The 13,901-nt window shown below is 44.2% G+C and overlaps 1 protein-coding gene across 1 annotated transcript in view; it reads left to right on the plus strand.

Annotated features, from left to right (window-relative positions):
• Positions 1–13,901, plus strand: part of RYR2 (ryanodine receptor 2) — a 2,714,825-nt gene that overhangs the window by 1,935,421 nt on the left and 765,503 nt on the right. The window contains exon 61 of the mRNA XM_069234403.1: positions 5,359–5,480. Within this exon, the coding sequence (XP_069090504.1) occupies positions 5,359–5,480 (122 nt within the window). The remainder of the gene's footprint in view (positions 1–5,358; positions 5,481–13,901) is intronic.

Genomic DNA, 13,901 nt, shown 5'->3' on the forward strand with positions numbered 1-13,901 from the left:
GCAGCATCAAAATCCATGGGTGTTGCGTGGGAAAACACTGCCTTGCCTTACTTCATATCTATGAGGCCATTCAAAACCAAGCAAAGTGGCTTTTCAAGGACTCATAGACATGATTATGTTGTCTCCTCACCACAGCCTAAAAATACAGTGATGCTCAGGTGGTGCATGTGGCTCATAAGAGATAAGCAATCATCAACAGTAAATTCTCAAATAATGTTGACTTTCATGTCCATATGAGGGGAGTACTGTCATGATTAGCACATGTCCCATCCTAATCTTTTCACTAATATGCACGGTACAATTTAGTCTGTATCTGGATAATTTGAGGTGTGAGCTTTACCTTCAAAACAGAACTAACCAAATTATAGTAAATTATCATACTGAAGTATTTGCCTGCAGGACAAAAGATAGATGTATAATAAGGGAGTTATTCAGAGTGTTAAAAATGGGGTCTTTGGTTGGCAGTCAGGTTACTCCCTGACCAAGCAAGGACCCTCACTCTAGTCAGGGCAAAGGAGAAACACGCCTGGTTAAACCCCACTCACTCCCTTGGTAGCTTGGCACGAGCGGGCAGGCTTAACTCAGAAGCAATGTGTAAAGTATTTGTACCAACACACACAGTAATAGTAATACAGTGAAAACATGACAAAATGGACACCACACCATTTTAGTAAAATAGACAATATTTCTCTAAATCAAACAAAACCAAAACTACAAAAATCCAACATACACAAGTTAAAATATGAATTTTCAAAAGAAATAGAAAACAATGGAAACATTGATTTTGCACGTACCCGGTTAGCATAAAAAATAAAGCCGCACGGGTGAGCGTGCTTCGGAAAAGGCAGCGATGCGTTGATTCCTTCCTCGCAAGGGAGGCTGGGCGTTGTTTCTTCTCCGGTTGGGTCAGCAGTGCATTGTTTTTCACCCTCGCAAGAGAGCGATGCGTCGATTTCCGGACCGGGCACCTTGGATCCACGCAGAGACGGGTTGACTTTGATGCCCAGGGACGATGTGTGGGAAATCTGTTTGCACAGTGTTAGAAAACCACGCTGCATGGGGTTTGCATCCTTATCAGCTGCAAGAGACAGTTGCCCATCGTTTCTCCAGCTGCAATGCATTGATCTCCAAGCAGCGATGCAGTTGAAGCAGCGATTTTAGCCGTGAAGCCGGCGGCGCGTCGTTTATCAGCCGCATTGCAGCTGGTGCATCGAAAATTTCCCCGCACAACGTTCTGTATGTGGATTTTCAGCTCTTGTTCTGCCAACTTCACCTTTCAAGGGCCCAGGAATTGGGTAGGGCACCACTTGGCAGGGCAGGAGTCTCAGCAGAGAGTCCAGGTGCTTGCAGAGGAATTCTTTGATGGCCCTGAGACTTCAAAGCAGGAGGCAAGCTCAGTTCAAGTCTTTGGAGATTTTTCACAAGCAGGAACCTACCACAAAGTCCAGTCTTTGTCCCCTTTCACAGGCAGAAGCAGCAACTGCAGGATAGCCCAACAAAGCACAGTCACAGGCAGGGGCAGCTCTTCTCCTCAGCTCTTCTCCTTGGCAGAGGTTCCTCTTGGTTCCAGACAGGATCTAATTTTCAGGGGTTTGGGGTCCAATACTTATACCCCTTTCTGCCTTTGAAGTAGGCATACTTCAAAGGAAAGTCTCTGTTGTTCACAAGATCCTACCTTGCCCAGGCCTGGCCCCAGACACACACCAGGGGGTTGGATTCTGCTTTGGGAGAGGGCAGGCACAGCTCATTCAGGTATAAGTCACCTCTCCTTCCTCCACTCTAGCACAGATGGCTCATCAGGATGTGCAGGCTGCACCCCAGCTCCCTTTATCTCACTGTCCACAGGGGGTTCACAAACACCCCAACTGTCAAACTGACCCAGACAGGCAATCCACAAACAAGCAGAATCACAGAATGGTTTAAGCAAGAAAATGCCTACTTTCTAAAAGTGGCATTTTCAAACTAACAATCTAAAAACCACCTTCACTAAAAGAGGTATTTTTAAATTGTGAATGCAGAGACCCCAAACTCTATATTTCAATCTGCTCTCAAAGGGAATCTGCACTTTGAATGCATTTAAAGGCAGCCCCTATGAGAGAGATAGGCCTTGCAACAGTGAGGACTGAATTTAGCAGTATTTCACTGTTAGGACATGTAACACATATCAGCACATGTCCCACCTTTAACGTTCACTGCACCCTTCCCATGGGGCTACCTATGGCTTACCGTAGGGCTGCCTTACATGTATGAAAAGGGAAGGTTTATGACTGGCAAGTGGGTACACTAGCCAAGATGAATTGGCAGTTTAAAACTGCAGACACAGACACTGCAGTGGCAGGTCTGAGCCAGGTTTACAGGGCTACTAATGAGGGTTGCACAGCCAGTGCTGCAGGCCCTCTAGTAGTATTTGATTTACAGGCCCTGGGCACCTCTAGTGCACTTTACTAGGGACTTACTAGTAAATCAAATATGTCAATCATGGATAGCCAATTACACATACATTTTACATAGGAGCACTTGCGCTTTACCACTGGTTAGCAGTGGTAAAGTGCCCAGAGTATCAAAAACAGCAAAAACAGAGTCCAGCACACATCAGCAACCTGGGAAGCAGAGGCAAAAAGTTAGGGGAGACCACGCCAAGGATGCCAAGTCTAACACGGAGATTGGTGAATGCATGACATCTGCCCAAAAATGATGAAAGTTCTATCTACCCTATTTAGAGTACATCTAACTATATACAGTGGACATCTGCCAAATTTTGTCAGCTGCATGTCTCTCTTTCACCATTTGTAGGCCCTTATTTAGGCAGAATTAGGTGGAGTGTTTGCCGCACATAATAATACCTTAACTCCATGGTGATGGTACTTACCACGTGGTAAATGCCTCTTATTCCAAGTTTTTAGCTTATATGTGAGGTACAACATGAAGAATTGATATTTAACACACCAAGTGGTGCATGTTTGGGCAAGTTTTGGCTTTTTTTCTGGACTTTTGCACCAATACAGGTTTGACCTGCTGAGGTTTATCCTGGAAAAGTGCCCAGGTGTGATAATTATCACATAACTTGTACTTCAGGTCCTTGTGCAAATACATATTTGCACAGGTATTGGAATTTAGCCCTGCACTTGTAATGAGAGCCTTAGAGTGAACGCAAGCATATGCACTTCAAGTAGGGATGGTCAGAACATCCACCAAATTTTGTCATATAGTGACGAAGCAGCCACACCCTAAAATAACCCTCTAGGATATCTACATCATTTGAAGAAGGAGTGAACCTCTACTGCAAGTACTGGTGTATAATTGTGTATAATTGTGGCTTGTCATAAGGCATCTCTTGAAAGGTACTGGAAATGTACAGTGAGACACAGTTATGTTCTCCATAGTATCAAGGATAGAAATTAGTCTAGGATCAAGTCATGAAGATATTTCTATCACAGAATGGATAAGAATGTCTGATAACAGAATTGATGCACATTTCTACCCTGTGCATATTTTGAGGAACATGAACATTTCAAAGGCTGTTATTCCATATGTGGGCATTATCTAGATCATGAGTCCTGAGACTGCAGAATTGTGAAAATGTAAGACCAGCTGATGGTAGGAATTTTCAATAGTGAGATTGAAATAGGCACCACTACAGTTAAATGTTCATGTACTTTACCCTTAAAATCAGTGTGCTACTATTGTAAATAAAAGTTGTATACATATTTCGACTCATACTGAACCACCCTTTCTTGCTACAACTAGTGCAAAAGCAAACAGTAGCAAAATTGCAGTATTATCAACGTGCTGTACTACACATTTTAATTAATGTGTGCAGCGCCATTGGTTAACGGTGAATTCAGAGTCTATACCGACCCCTTGTACTGAATAACACTATCAACGGATCGAGGTAATAGCCCTGGATTTAACTACAAACCAGAGCTTGCAGGTGTGCACCTAAATGTGGGGACTTCCTATAAAATCAGAAATTAGAGTATTCGTAGTAGACTGTTTTGTGATAGGCTACTGTTTTTCTTGTGATTTATACTGTAAATTTGCAGTTTGTAAAAGAATGAGGCCCTCATTTGGACTTTGGCGGTCAATTCCACTGACTGCCAAAGCCCAACCCCCCAGACAACCGCCATATTACGAGTGCTGGCTGCTTTCCTCCATTATTGAGGTGGAAAGCAGCCAGCAGTCCTGCTGGCAGTCGGCACTGCAGAGGTGGGTTCCTCACTGGCACCGCCATGCCAGCAGGACTCCCCACTCCGTATTACAAGCCGTAATGTTTGCAGGCGGGGTTCTGAATGCGTGCGTGTCTGCAAGTGTATGTGTAAGTGTGTGTGCGTGTATGTGTAAGTGTATGGGGGTGTCTGTGTTGATGAATGTGAGTGAGTGGGGGTGTCTGAGTGCATGTATGCGTATGCTGAATGGGTGTGAATGTGAATGCATGCATGTATGAAGGGGTGCCTGTGAGTGTGAGGATGGGTGGGGGGGTTGTGTGCATGTGTGATGACGTGTGTGTGTGTCGGCGACAGGAATGAAGATTCCTGTTGCCGAGTGCGTGACCGCCAGGATTTTTGTGAACACGAAAAGGCTGGCAGTGTGCAACCTCATAATCAAGATGACAGACTGAGGCCTGCCGCCAGATTGGAGGTGCTCCCAACCAGCTGCGGTGGTGCAACTGCACCAGCGGGCCAGACGGGGTTGTGGAGGCTTGGCATCTGCCAAGCCCCACAACTCCTAATGTGTCGGTCCATTACGCCGGCTCCCAGTCTCATGACCGCCAGTCTCGTCATGAGGGCCTGGGTCTCAGTGGCAAAGTCTCTGTTGCAGCAGTGCTATTTAAATTCAGCGCACCAAATACCAAGGCTTGAATTTTCCTCAGTCCTCTTTACTCCACTAGCAGACACTGCTGCCCATTTATCTCACTCTTGCTAGTAACTTTTTTCTAAAATTTTTCAATTTTTTCCATTTTTCTCTTGGTTCTTCTTCCCTGTTTGAGTGTTTTTCTCTCTCTAGCTGGTGATGAATATTTGATGGGGAATAGTAAGTGTCGGTCCCCACCAGCTCAAAGTAAGCACAGTTGTTAAGTAAATAATGATCTTTCTTTGAACGTGAAAAATAACATTCACTTTTTCAGTTCTTTTTCAACATTTACTGAAGGAATGCAGATTTTTTTATTTTAATCGAATGTTTGGTTGTATGTACCTCATTGTGTATCATTCGTGCTCATTTCTAAAGCTTTATTGTGTTCAAACAACACATGCTTCTCGATGTTGGAAACAGCCACTGGAATATTAATTCACTGCTTGTATTTGCTTCAGTCTGACTGATAAATGTCATAAATAGTTTGTACCATTCTTTCTCCTTTAGGTGGTGCTACCATTGATCGACCAATATTTCAAAAACCATCGCCTTTACTTCTTATCCACTGCCAGCAGACCCCTCAGTAGCGGAGGACATGCATCCAACAAGGAGAAAGAAATGGTTACAAGGTAAACAAGCATTTGCAATGCAATGGATCACAAGTTAGAACTATTGGCGCTTTAAACTCCTTTTCTTGCTACATAAACTGAAATGTAAAACAGTTTCACATAAGCGAGGCAACAGCCGCAATGAGTGCAAAGAAGACACACAAAAGGAAACAGAAGTGCGCTTGCAGTGAAACTTAGTGGCAAAAGTACAATTATCAATGTAACCGCAACAAGTGCAATTATCTGTGTAACAAGGACGATGTCATGCAAAGCGCTTGATTGCTGCCCAACGAGATCTCGCTGCCTACGAAATAAAAAGAAAAAGTAGTCCAGAAACCATAAAGAAAACATCGAGCCTCGTATGTTTTCAGTAGTTGGCCGGTGCGCTCGAGGAGTGCTGACGTGTGCATGCCTTTCACTAATGAAGTCAAGCCAATTGAAAAGGCAAGCCCACAAACCAACTAAACTGATGGGCATTGCATGGGTGTGGTTAAAAGCTCATAGAGAGATTACAACAGGGACGGAGCGCTTTGCGCGCTCGACCCTAACAAAAAGTGAATTTAAAGGATGTAAGGGTGGAGAAAATTTAAATGAGAGTTGGTACTATCTGGAATTATTGTGTAAATTATCATGAATCAGGGCCAAAACTCCACAGTTTTAGTTCAATCATCATTACTTCTATGTTGAGCAAGCTAAAATCAGAGTTGGTAATAACTGGAACTGTTGTGTCAATCACCAAAATTATATTAGAGCATTAGAATATTGGGCGTACCATTGAAGACAATAGAGTGCTCTGGGCTAGTCTGGAGCTTTTTGGCACTGGCCTTTAATGGCTGGTATAGCATGATACAGCAGGCTATATGGTTATAATCAATAATGTACAATTTTAGAACAGTAATCACTTCTACACTCTGCATGTTTTTCATAACAAATTTTACGAATGTCTGTATGGCAGTTTTTGCCACAGTACAATTGACCTGTTGGTCGAGTGAATAATCTGTAGGTACAGCAAGTGTTTGGTAAGTAGAGTTAGTGATTTATAAGAAAGTGAACTATTAATTGTGGTGTATAGTTTTCCACCATTAGTGGTACAGTGACCTACTTGTTAAGTCGAACTCATAGTTTTAATAACTGGAACCTGAGCACAATCCCAAATAACTCTGACAAGCTTAACTTAAAGAAAATGTGTAAAGCATTTAAAAGTACCAAAACAGTCAAAAAATGAAAAACACAACAGAATAAATATCCCACTCCAGTGTATAAAAGTAGAGAAAAATGTAATAAACAAAATGACACCAAAACAACAAAACTCAAATAAGGAAAACCAGAGATGTGAATTTTCAAATATTTAGGTGAATAAATGGCAAGAAGTAGAAGAGCACCTATAGAAAGTACTGTTCGCAAGTCACTGGAACCCCAGCACGATTTCAGGCTGACCATTATGGACCCGTGGTCAGATATGCCAAACAGATTTGTCCAGGTCAAATTGTTTACCTTCTGACTCTGGGCCTGATTAGGAGTTGGGTGTTTGAACTGCCACAGCTCCAGTTCGGCAGTGGTGAAGCAGCCGGCAGGCTCTCCATCACCATATTATGATGATTCTACTAGGCTGACTGGCGTAAACGTGGTATTATGACGTTTCCGCTGGTCAGTCCAGTGGAAACAGTGCTGTGGCATTGGCCTTGGCCATATTAGGGAGCCGATGCCAATGCCGTCGCACACAGGACCTTTAGAATGTGCACTCTCTGCAATAGCAGACACTGCACATTCCGAGGGTGCTGGCATGGGGACCCCTGCACTGCCCACAACATGGTCGTAGGTAGTGCAGGGGCCCCCCTGTGACCCACTGCACTGCCTTTCCACCAGCCGTTTCATGGTGGGGATCTCTCCATGAAAAGGCTGGCAGAAAGGGAAGTCGTGATCAGCACAGTGGTGCCGAGGCTGGCCACGACTTAGTGTATTTAAAAAGTCGGACAGGCACTTTTAACTTTTACATGTCCTGGTAAAAAGCTCTTAGGGCCTGATTTAAGGAAAGTTTTGCTGCACCCAGTGCAGCGCCACTTTCCTTGCGCCTCTTAGCACCCCAGTAATGCCACTATGTGTGCACTGTATCTAAGATGCATTTTTGACGCTAGTTTGGAGCTTTGCAGGACTAGTATCAAAAATGTTGACGCTAATCCTGCAAAGCCTATTGAGGCCCATTGAAAACAATGGTGGGCCTCCTTTTAAGGCCTGCTCTTAGCAGGCTTTAAAAGTGCTGAAAAAAATGATGCAAAGAAATGTCTTAGATTTCTTTGTGCCATTTTTTTGCCCCCCCTAATGGGGGAACGCCCCTTTTGCATACATTATTCCTGGCAGAGGCATAATGTAGCGCAAAGGGTTACAAAGTGCATGCATTGCGCCACTTTGTAAATCTGGCGCAGTGATTTTTGCCTTGTTCAGTCACATTAGTGTAAAAATATTGATGCTATGTGGCACAAGAAGGTGCCAGGGGATCTTAATTCAGTCCCTTAGATCAGTTTTTAACTACTGCAAGGCCTACCTCTCCTTTAGAATCACCTTGGGTAACCTTATTACATTTCATAAGTGATAAATTTCAATTAGAAGCAGATAGGAATTTAATGTTTGATGTCTGATAGCTTGTCTTTAAATATCTTCCTTTATAATAAAGTCAGATTTTGAGTTAGAATTTTGAAAATATCACATTCAGAAAGTTTACATTTCCCTGCCCTAAATATTTGGCACCTGCAGGTTGTTCCTCCCATATCTGGGTGTACTTGGCAGTAGGACATTGTTTACTGCTCCCAGTCAGCCACACAACAGAGGGATTGGATGTGCTTGGATGTGCCATCAACAGGCAGGATGGAGGATTGGACGGAGCTGGCTTCAGCCCCTCTTGCAACTAAATAGGCTGTGTCCTGCTGTCATACAAAGGACTTGTCACGACTGCATTGTTCATGCAGCCAGCTTGGAGCCATGGCAAGGGAGGCAGGAAACTTCAAGGACTTCAAAGAGAATTCTCTACAAACCTTTAAGGCCCACCTCCTGAGTACACTCCTGAACCTGTGGATTATACAGAAGAACAACAATGTGCTGCTCTGCTGCCAGAAGGAATACCACGGTCCTGCCATGCTTCTTTGCTGCCCTGCTAGCTGAGAAGGAAAACTGTATTTTGCTCTTCATCCCAGCATGGATGTCGATTCACAAAAATGCCAGGTGTGGTGGAAATGACATCACATGCCCTTTGAGGCCCCCCAGTGATGTCACAGGAAGAAACATCACAAGATCTTTGAATTGATGACATCGCAGAAAGTCACATCATGTTACCTTCGGGCCCCATGTAGGAAGTGATGTGGCACAGTTTTTTGATTCAGTGGCATCTGACGCATGACCTTTGTTTGTTTGCCCCACACAGAGGCTGGAAAAGCTCTAGAGACTAAGGGGGTCATTACGACCTCGGTGGTCTTTTCGCAAGACCGCCGAGGTACCACTGTGCTGAAGACTGCCAGTGGTGGCGGTCTTCCGCGCCACGTATTATGACCGCTGGCAGCCCGCTGTCCTTTTTCGTATGGAAAGTCGCCAGCAGCCATACTGGCGGACAGCGGGAAAGTGGAGGTTGCTCAACCTCCACCGCCACGTCAACAGAACACCGCCCACTGAATCACGTCCCATGATTCGGTGTGGCGGTGTTCCGGTGACGGTGTTCTGGTGGCGGAGCTGCCCCCATGGATCCCGTCCCTTCCCGGAGGATCAACGGACAAGGTAAGTTGATCGTCCGTTAGGGAAGGGGGTGGGGGGGTGTTGTGTGCGTGCATGGGGGTGTGCGTGTGGGAGTGTAGAGGGGTGAGTGAGTGAGTGTATGCGTGCCGGGGTGTGGTGTGTATGGGAAATATGTGCAGGTCGGACGGTGTGCATGTCTGTGTGTATGTGTGCGGATATGTGTTGTCGGGGTGTATATGTGCATGTTCGGGGTGTGTGCGTGTAGGGGTGTGTATATGTGCATGTTCGGGGTGTGTGCGTGTAGGGGTATGTATATGAGCATGTTCGGGGTCGGGTGGGGAGGGGGGTTGTGCCACCTTTGGGGGGTGGCAAGGGTGTGGGGGGTCTGGGGGGAGGATTCATGGGGGGTAGCGGTGGGTTGGAGAGACCCCTATCAGTGGCAGGGAAGGAATTCCCTGGCATTGATAGTGCCTACCGCCATGGATCTCATGGCGGTTTCCAACCACCCCAGATCCATGGAGGTATGCAGGGTCCTGATACCATCGGCGGTCTAGTGACGACCGCCGGGCTGGAGACCGCAACCTCCAGCCCAGCGGTCTTCACCGCCATGGCGGTCGGAATGGTGAAGTGGCGGATGACCGTGGCGGTAACCGCCGCGGTCATAATTAAAAAATAAATTACGCCGGCCTGTTTGCGGTCTTACCGCCGCTTTACCACCGACCGCCAGGGTCGTAATGAGGGCCTAAATATGAAATACTCTATGCACAAAAATACTTTACTCAAATCCTGCTATTGCTTCCATTTACATTGTAAATGTCAGTCATTATCTTCAGATACACATTTGAGATAATGCAACATAGTTTTATAACCTTTTAAATTATATACATTTTAAATAGTGTACAACAATGGAAAATATGAAGGCCAAGTTGAAATCATCAATATCAAATATGTGTTATATAATAGACTGTCAATGGGCATGTATGCTCAATATAAGTTTACTTGTTTTCCCCAGGTGAGTAGACATTGTACCTTCTTCTTCAATAGATAAAAGTGCAACATTACTGGTAGAGTACATGTCAATCTGTATTATGCTTGTTCCCCTTTAATGTACCGTCAGTTAAAGCTTTAAGAAATATGGCACCGGATTTGGTGGCAAATTGTTGGCTTGAGAAGTAAGGGTTTTCTACCAGATGAAAAGGCAGATATTACTCACATGAGGGCCACTAAGGGTCGTATTTATAGGCCCCAAGTGCCACAGGAGCATAATGTTTTGTGGCTCTCCTGTGGCGCTAAGCACTGCATCGTATTTACAAGGTGGCGTTAGCACACTTTTTGTGGCTTAACACCACCTTGTAAGTACGACCCCTTCCCACGCAGCACTGTGCGTGGAAGGGGCTTGCAATGGGTGTTGCTGTGGGGGTGCCACAGCAACACTCATTGCATTTTGACGCTGCCTCAGATTTATGAAATTTCGTAAACCTGAGGCAGCGCCAAAATCTAACGCCACCCCCGTTTCAGTGGCATTCTATGCATGCTGCATTCTGCCGCACATATAGAAAAAGCAAAATGCTAGAAATAATTGTTTATGTGTGGGAAGGTGTCCCTTCCTCCACATAAACAATCATTTGAAAATGAGGCTTTGGCATTTCTATACACAAACAGAAGGGCCAAAGCACCATTAGTGATTGTTTATGTGGAGAAAGGGACACCTTCCCGCACATAAACAATCACACCTCTCAACACAGACATCCTTGCATGATGGTGCAAGGATGCCTGCGTTGGCGCTTTCAGGTAAATTTAGCGCCAGCGCAGGGGTAATGCAGGGGTGTGTCGTATTCCCTTAAATACATTGCATCCCAGCGTTTCTAAAGTGACGCAGTGCGGCGATGCCAATTTTGCCACAGCACCGCGCTGCACCACTTTTCTTTAAATCTGGCCCTAACTGCAGTATTGATACTGCATGGATGATGAGAAGAGAATAGTGGCTATCAAGTAGTCCTTTAGTGGCTGGAAATCAAGAGTTTGACGGACATACTTGTTATGAAGGAGCTGCATGGCTTACTTAAAAATGAGATTGCACTGAATGGGCATTAAATGTTGCGTGGCTGAAAGGAAACAAAGAGGGCAAGAGTTCAAATGTTCTCAGATGGAATGTTGTCTACTGCCACGAGCAGCTGTGGTTCTGATCATGATTAGGCATTGTGCTCTGAAGAGACTGACCCAAGGGTATGTCTATATTTCAAGAGTATGGAATAAAGAAGGCAGCACATATGGTGTACATATATCTAAATAGGATATTAGCAGATACAAAGAATATTTGGTGTACATATGCTTGGTAGTCTACAAGAGAAAAACATACTTGGTGAACAGCACCTTTTGCTTGGTTGATAGGAAATCAAGTTGAGCTCTCTAACGCTTAATAGATTGGGAGATGTAGTTTGTATGTCTTTGGATACATTTCTGGGTAGAGTGACAAGTGGCAGTGCATATGCTACTTATCCATCTTGACTAGAAGCAATCGACTGGATGGCAAATTATTATATGACTATCAGGAAACAAGGGAGAATGATAACACATGGGTTTTTCATACATCTATAATTGTATTTTACCAAACCATACAATCCAATCACCTTTTCAATTTGCCACATACATTGTATGATCAATTAGACAACTACTTCACCAGTTTCCCCACCCCCTAACTGCTCCTCATGATCACCATTATACATGTACCGTACCACAGCAATAACTACACCAATCTCTATCAAGGGCCGTCCCAGTTACCCACTGCCTTTTCTACAATGCCCCCCTCCAGAAGTCAGAATCCATCAAAGTCTGCTAGTATCTATCCTAACTCTCTACCTTTATCAAATCAAACAATCCATTTGTCCCATCGCCTTGTACTGTTCACGATTACATCCTGAATTACAGTACATGGATGAGTGGTAAATCCTGTATATATGTCCACAGATTAGACACTGGATTCTGATATGAATAACTGCGGTAATGATGCTGATAGGTCGTCATAATAAGAGACTGAAGAATAATTAGAACATTGGAATGTTGGCAGCTCCACTGAAAACAATGGAGTGCTCTGGGCTTTTACTGGCTGGTAAAAGCCCGCAGCGCCAACATTCCAATCTTCTTTGTTCACAGCAGCAGCTGTGAACAAAGCCTCACGGAGCCTCAGGGGATTTTAATCACCTCTGGTTCCGTGAAGCCTTTGTTTTATTTAGGAGAACATTCTGCCCTCTAATGGCTGAATGTTCTAATAGCCTTAGAACCCGCCATAGCGGGCTCTACCGACTATTAAAAGCCCTCTCCCTTGTTAAAGGCCCTCGCCGAACGCGGGAGCAGGCCTTTAATAGCCGGTAGAGCCCGCTACGGAAGGTTCTAAGGCTATAGTACTCGTTTGGCTAGCACAAAATTTTGAGAAAAGGGACAGCACTGAAAGGTGTAGTATATCATGTTTACAAGTCGGCTACTGCAATGAGTAGCTGTTGAACAGATGTTATTACAATGTCTTGAAGAAGATATCATACAATACTGGACAGCATGTTGTTGCTTGGCTGTCATTAAATGAAGAAGAGGCAGACAGTGGTTAGAATTGTGTTTTTCACATCCAGACATGTGACTAGCTGATGTGGTGGGGCTGCACATGGTACTGGCTTCTGTGATCATTGGGTGATTTGGTCATGCAGTATGTCTTCAAGGTGAGGAGACACTGGAGAGTAATTGTCGCTTGTCTTAAATGCACTGTTGGCAATATAGTTCATTAAGTTTTACACTTCAGAAATCTGTGTTCCATCTGCAGTATAGGTTTAAATTCCAGTGAATCTCCTCATTCTCACATTCTTCAGAGTATGTGTGTGTTTATCTTTATTAGTTTGATCTCATGCGATTGGCATTACAAACCAAGCATCTCTTAGCAGAAAATCAACAATACAACAGCTCCTATTTGCAAACATCTCAATACCTCTGATGGGGGAGCTATAAACTAGAGCTGTGATAAAAAACATGCATACATAAAACATAAAAACATAATTACAGTGCAGGACCCAGCCCCGATATCAGTTACATAGGTACTTGAACGGCACAAAACAAGGCCTGAGCATGTCGGGTATGTATTATACTAGCAAATTTGTCAATAAAAATGACTTTAAAAAACAAATTATTCAATACTCACAAAATGTGCAAAAGTGCACAAAAATTCACTCTCATAGAGATACAAAACATCACCCAGAGAAGAGCTGACAGTAATAACGAATTGTGCAATACTGTCATAATGTGCCAATCAGCATAAAAATCCACCTCTTAAAACTAAACAGGCAGTAACAGAATAAAAAACCCACTGTCAGCACTAAAGTGCAAAGAGCATATAGTATTATTTTGTAAGGAAAAAGGGCAGCTTTGCAGCTACAATGGGCAGGAATTTGACCAAGGCACAGCATATTGACTTATTATTGCAAAGCGGGGTTATCCTCACTAGGTTGCTAATGCGACGAACCTGCAGCTCTCTAGAAATCTGCAACAACAGATGATACCTTGTTCTCATGAAAAAGTACAAAAGACAATTATGTGTAAAAGTGACTGTGCTTCATGCTTACAAAAAGGGCTGTCCCACCCAGCCTGAGTATTCCCTGACTGTCTAAGGCGGAAACCTGACCCAAACGGACCTTCAGGTCAAACCGCCCAACCGATTGGTCTGTTCTGTTTTCACTTTAT

The sequence above is a fragment of the Pleurodeles waltl genome, chromosome 5 (genome assembly GCF_031143425.1).
Source record: "Pleurodeles waltl isolate 20211129_DDA chromosome 5, aPleWal1.hap1.20221129, whole genome shotgun sequence".
NCBI classification, from domain to species: Eukaryota; Metazoa; Chordata; class Amphibia; order Caudata; family Salamandridae; genus Pleurodeles; species Pleurodeles waltl.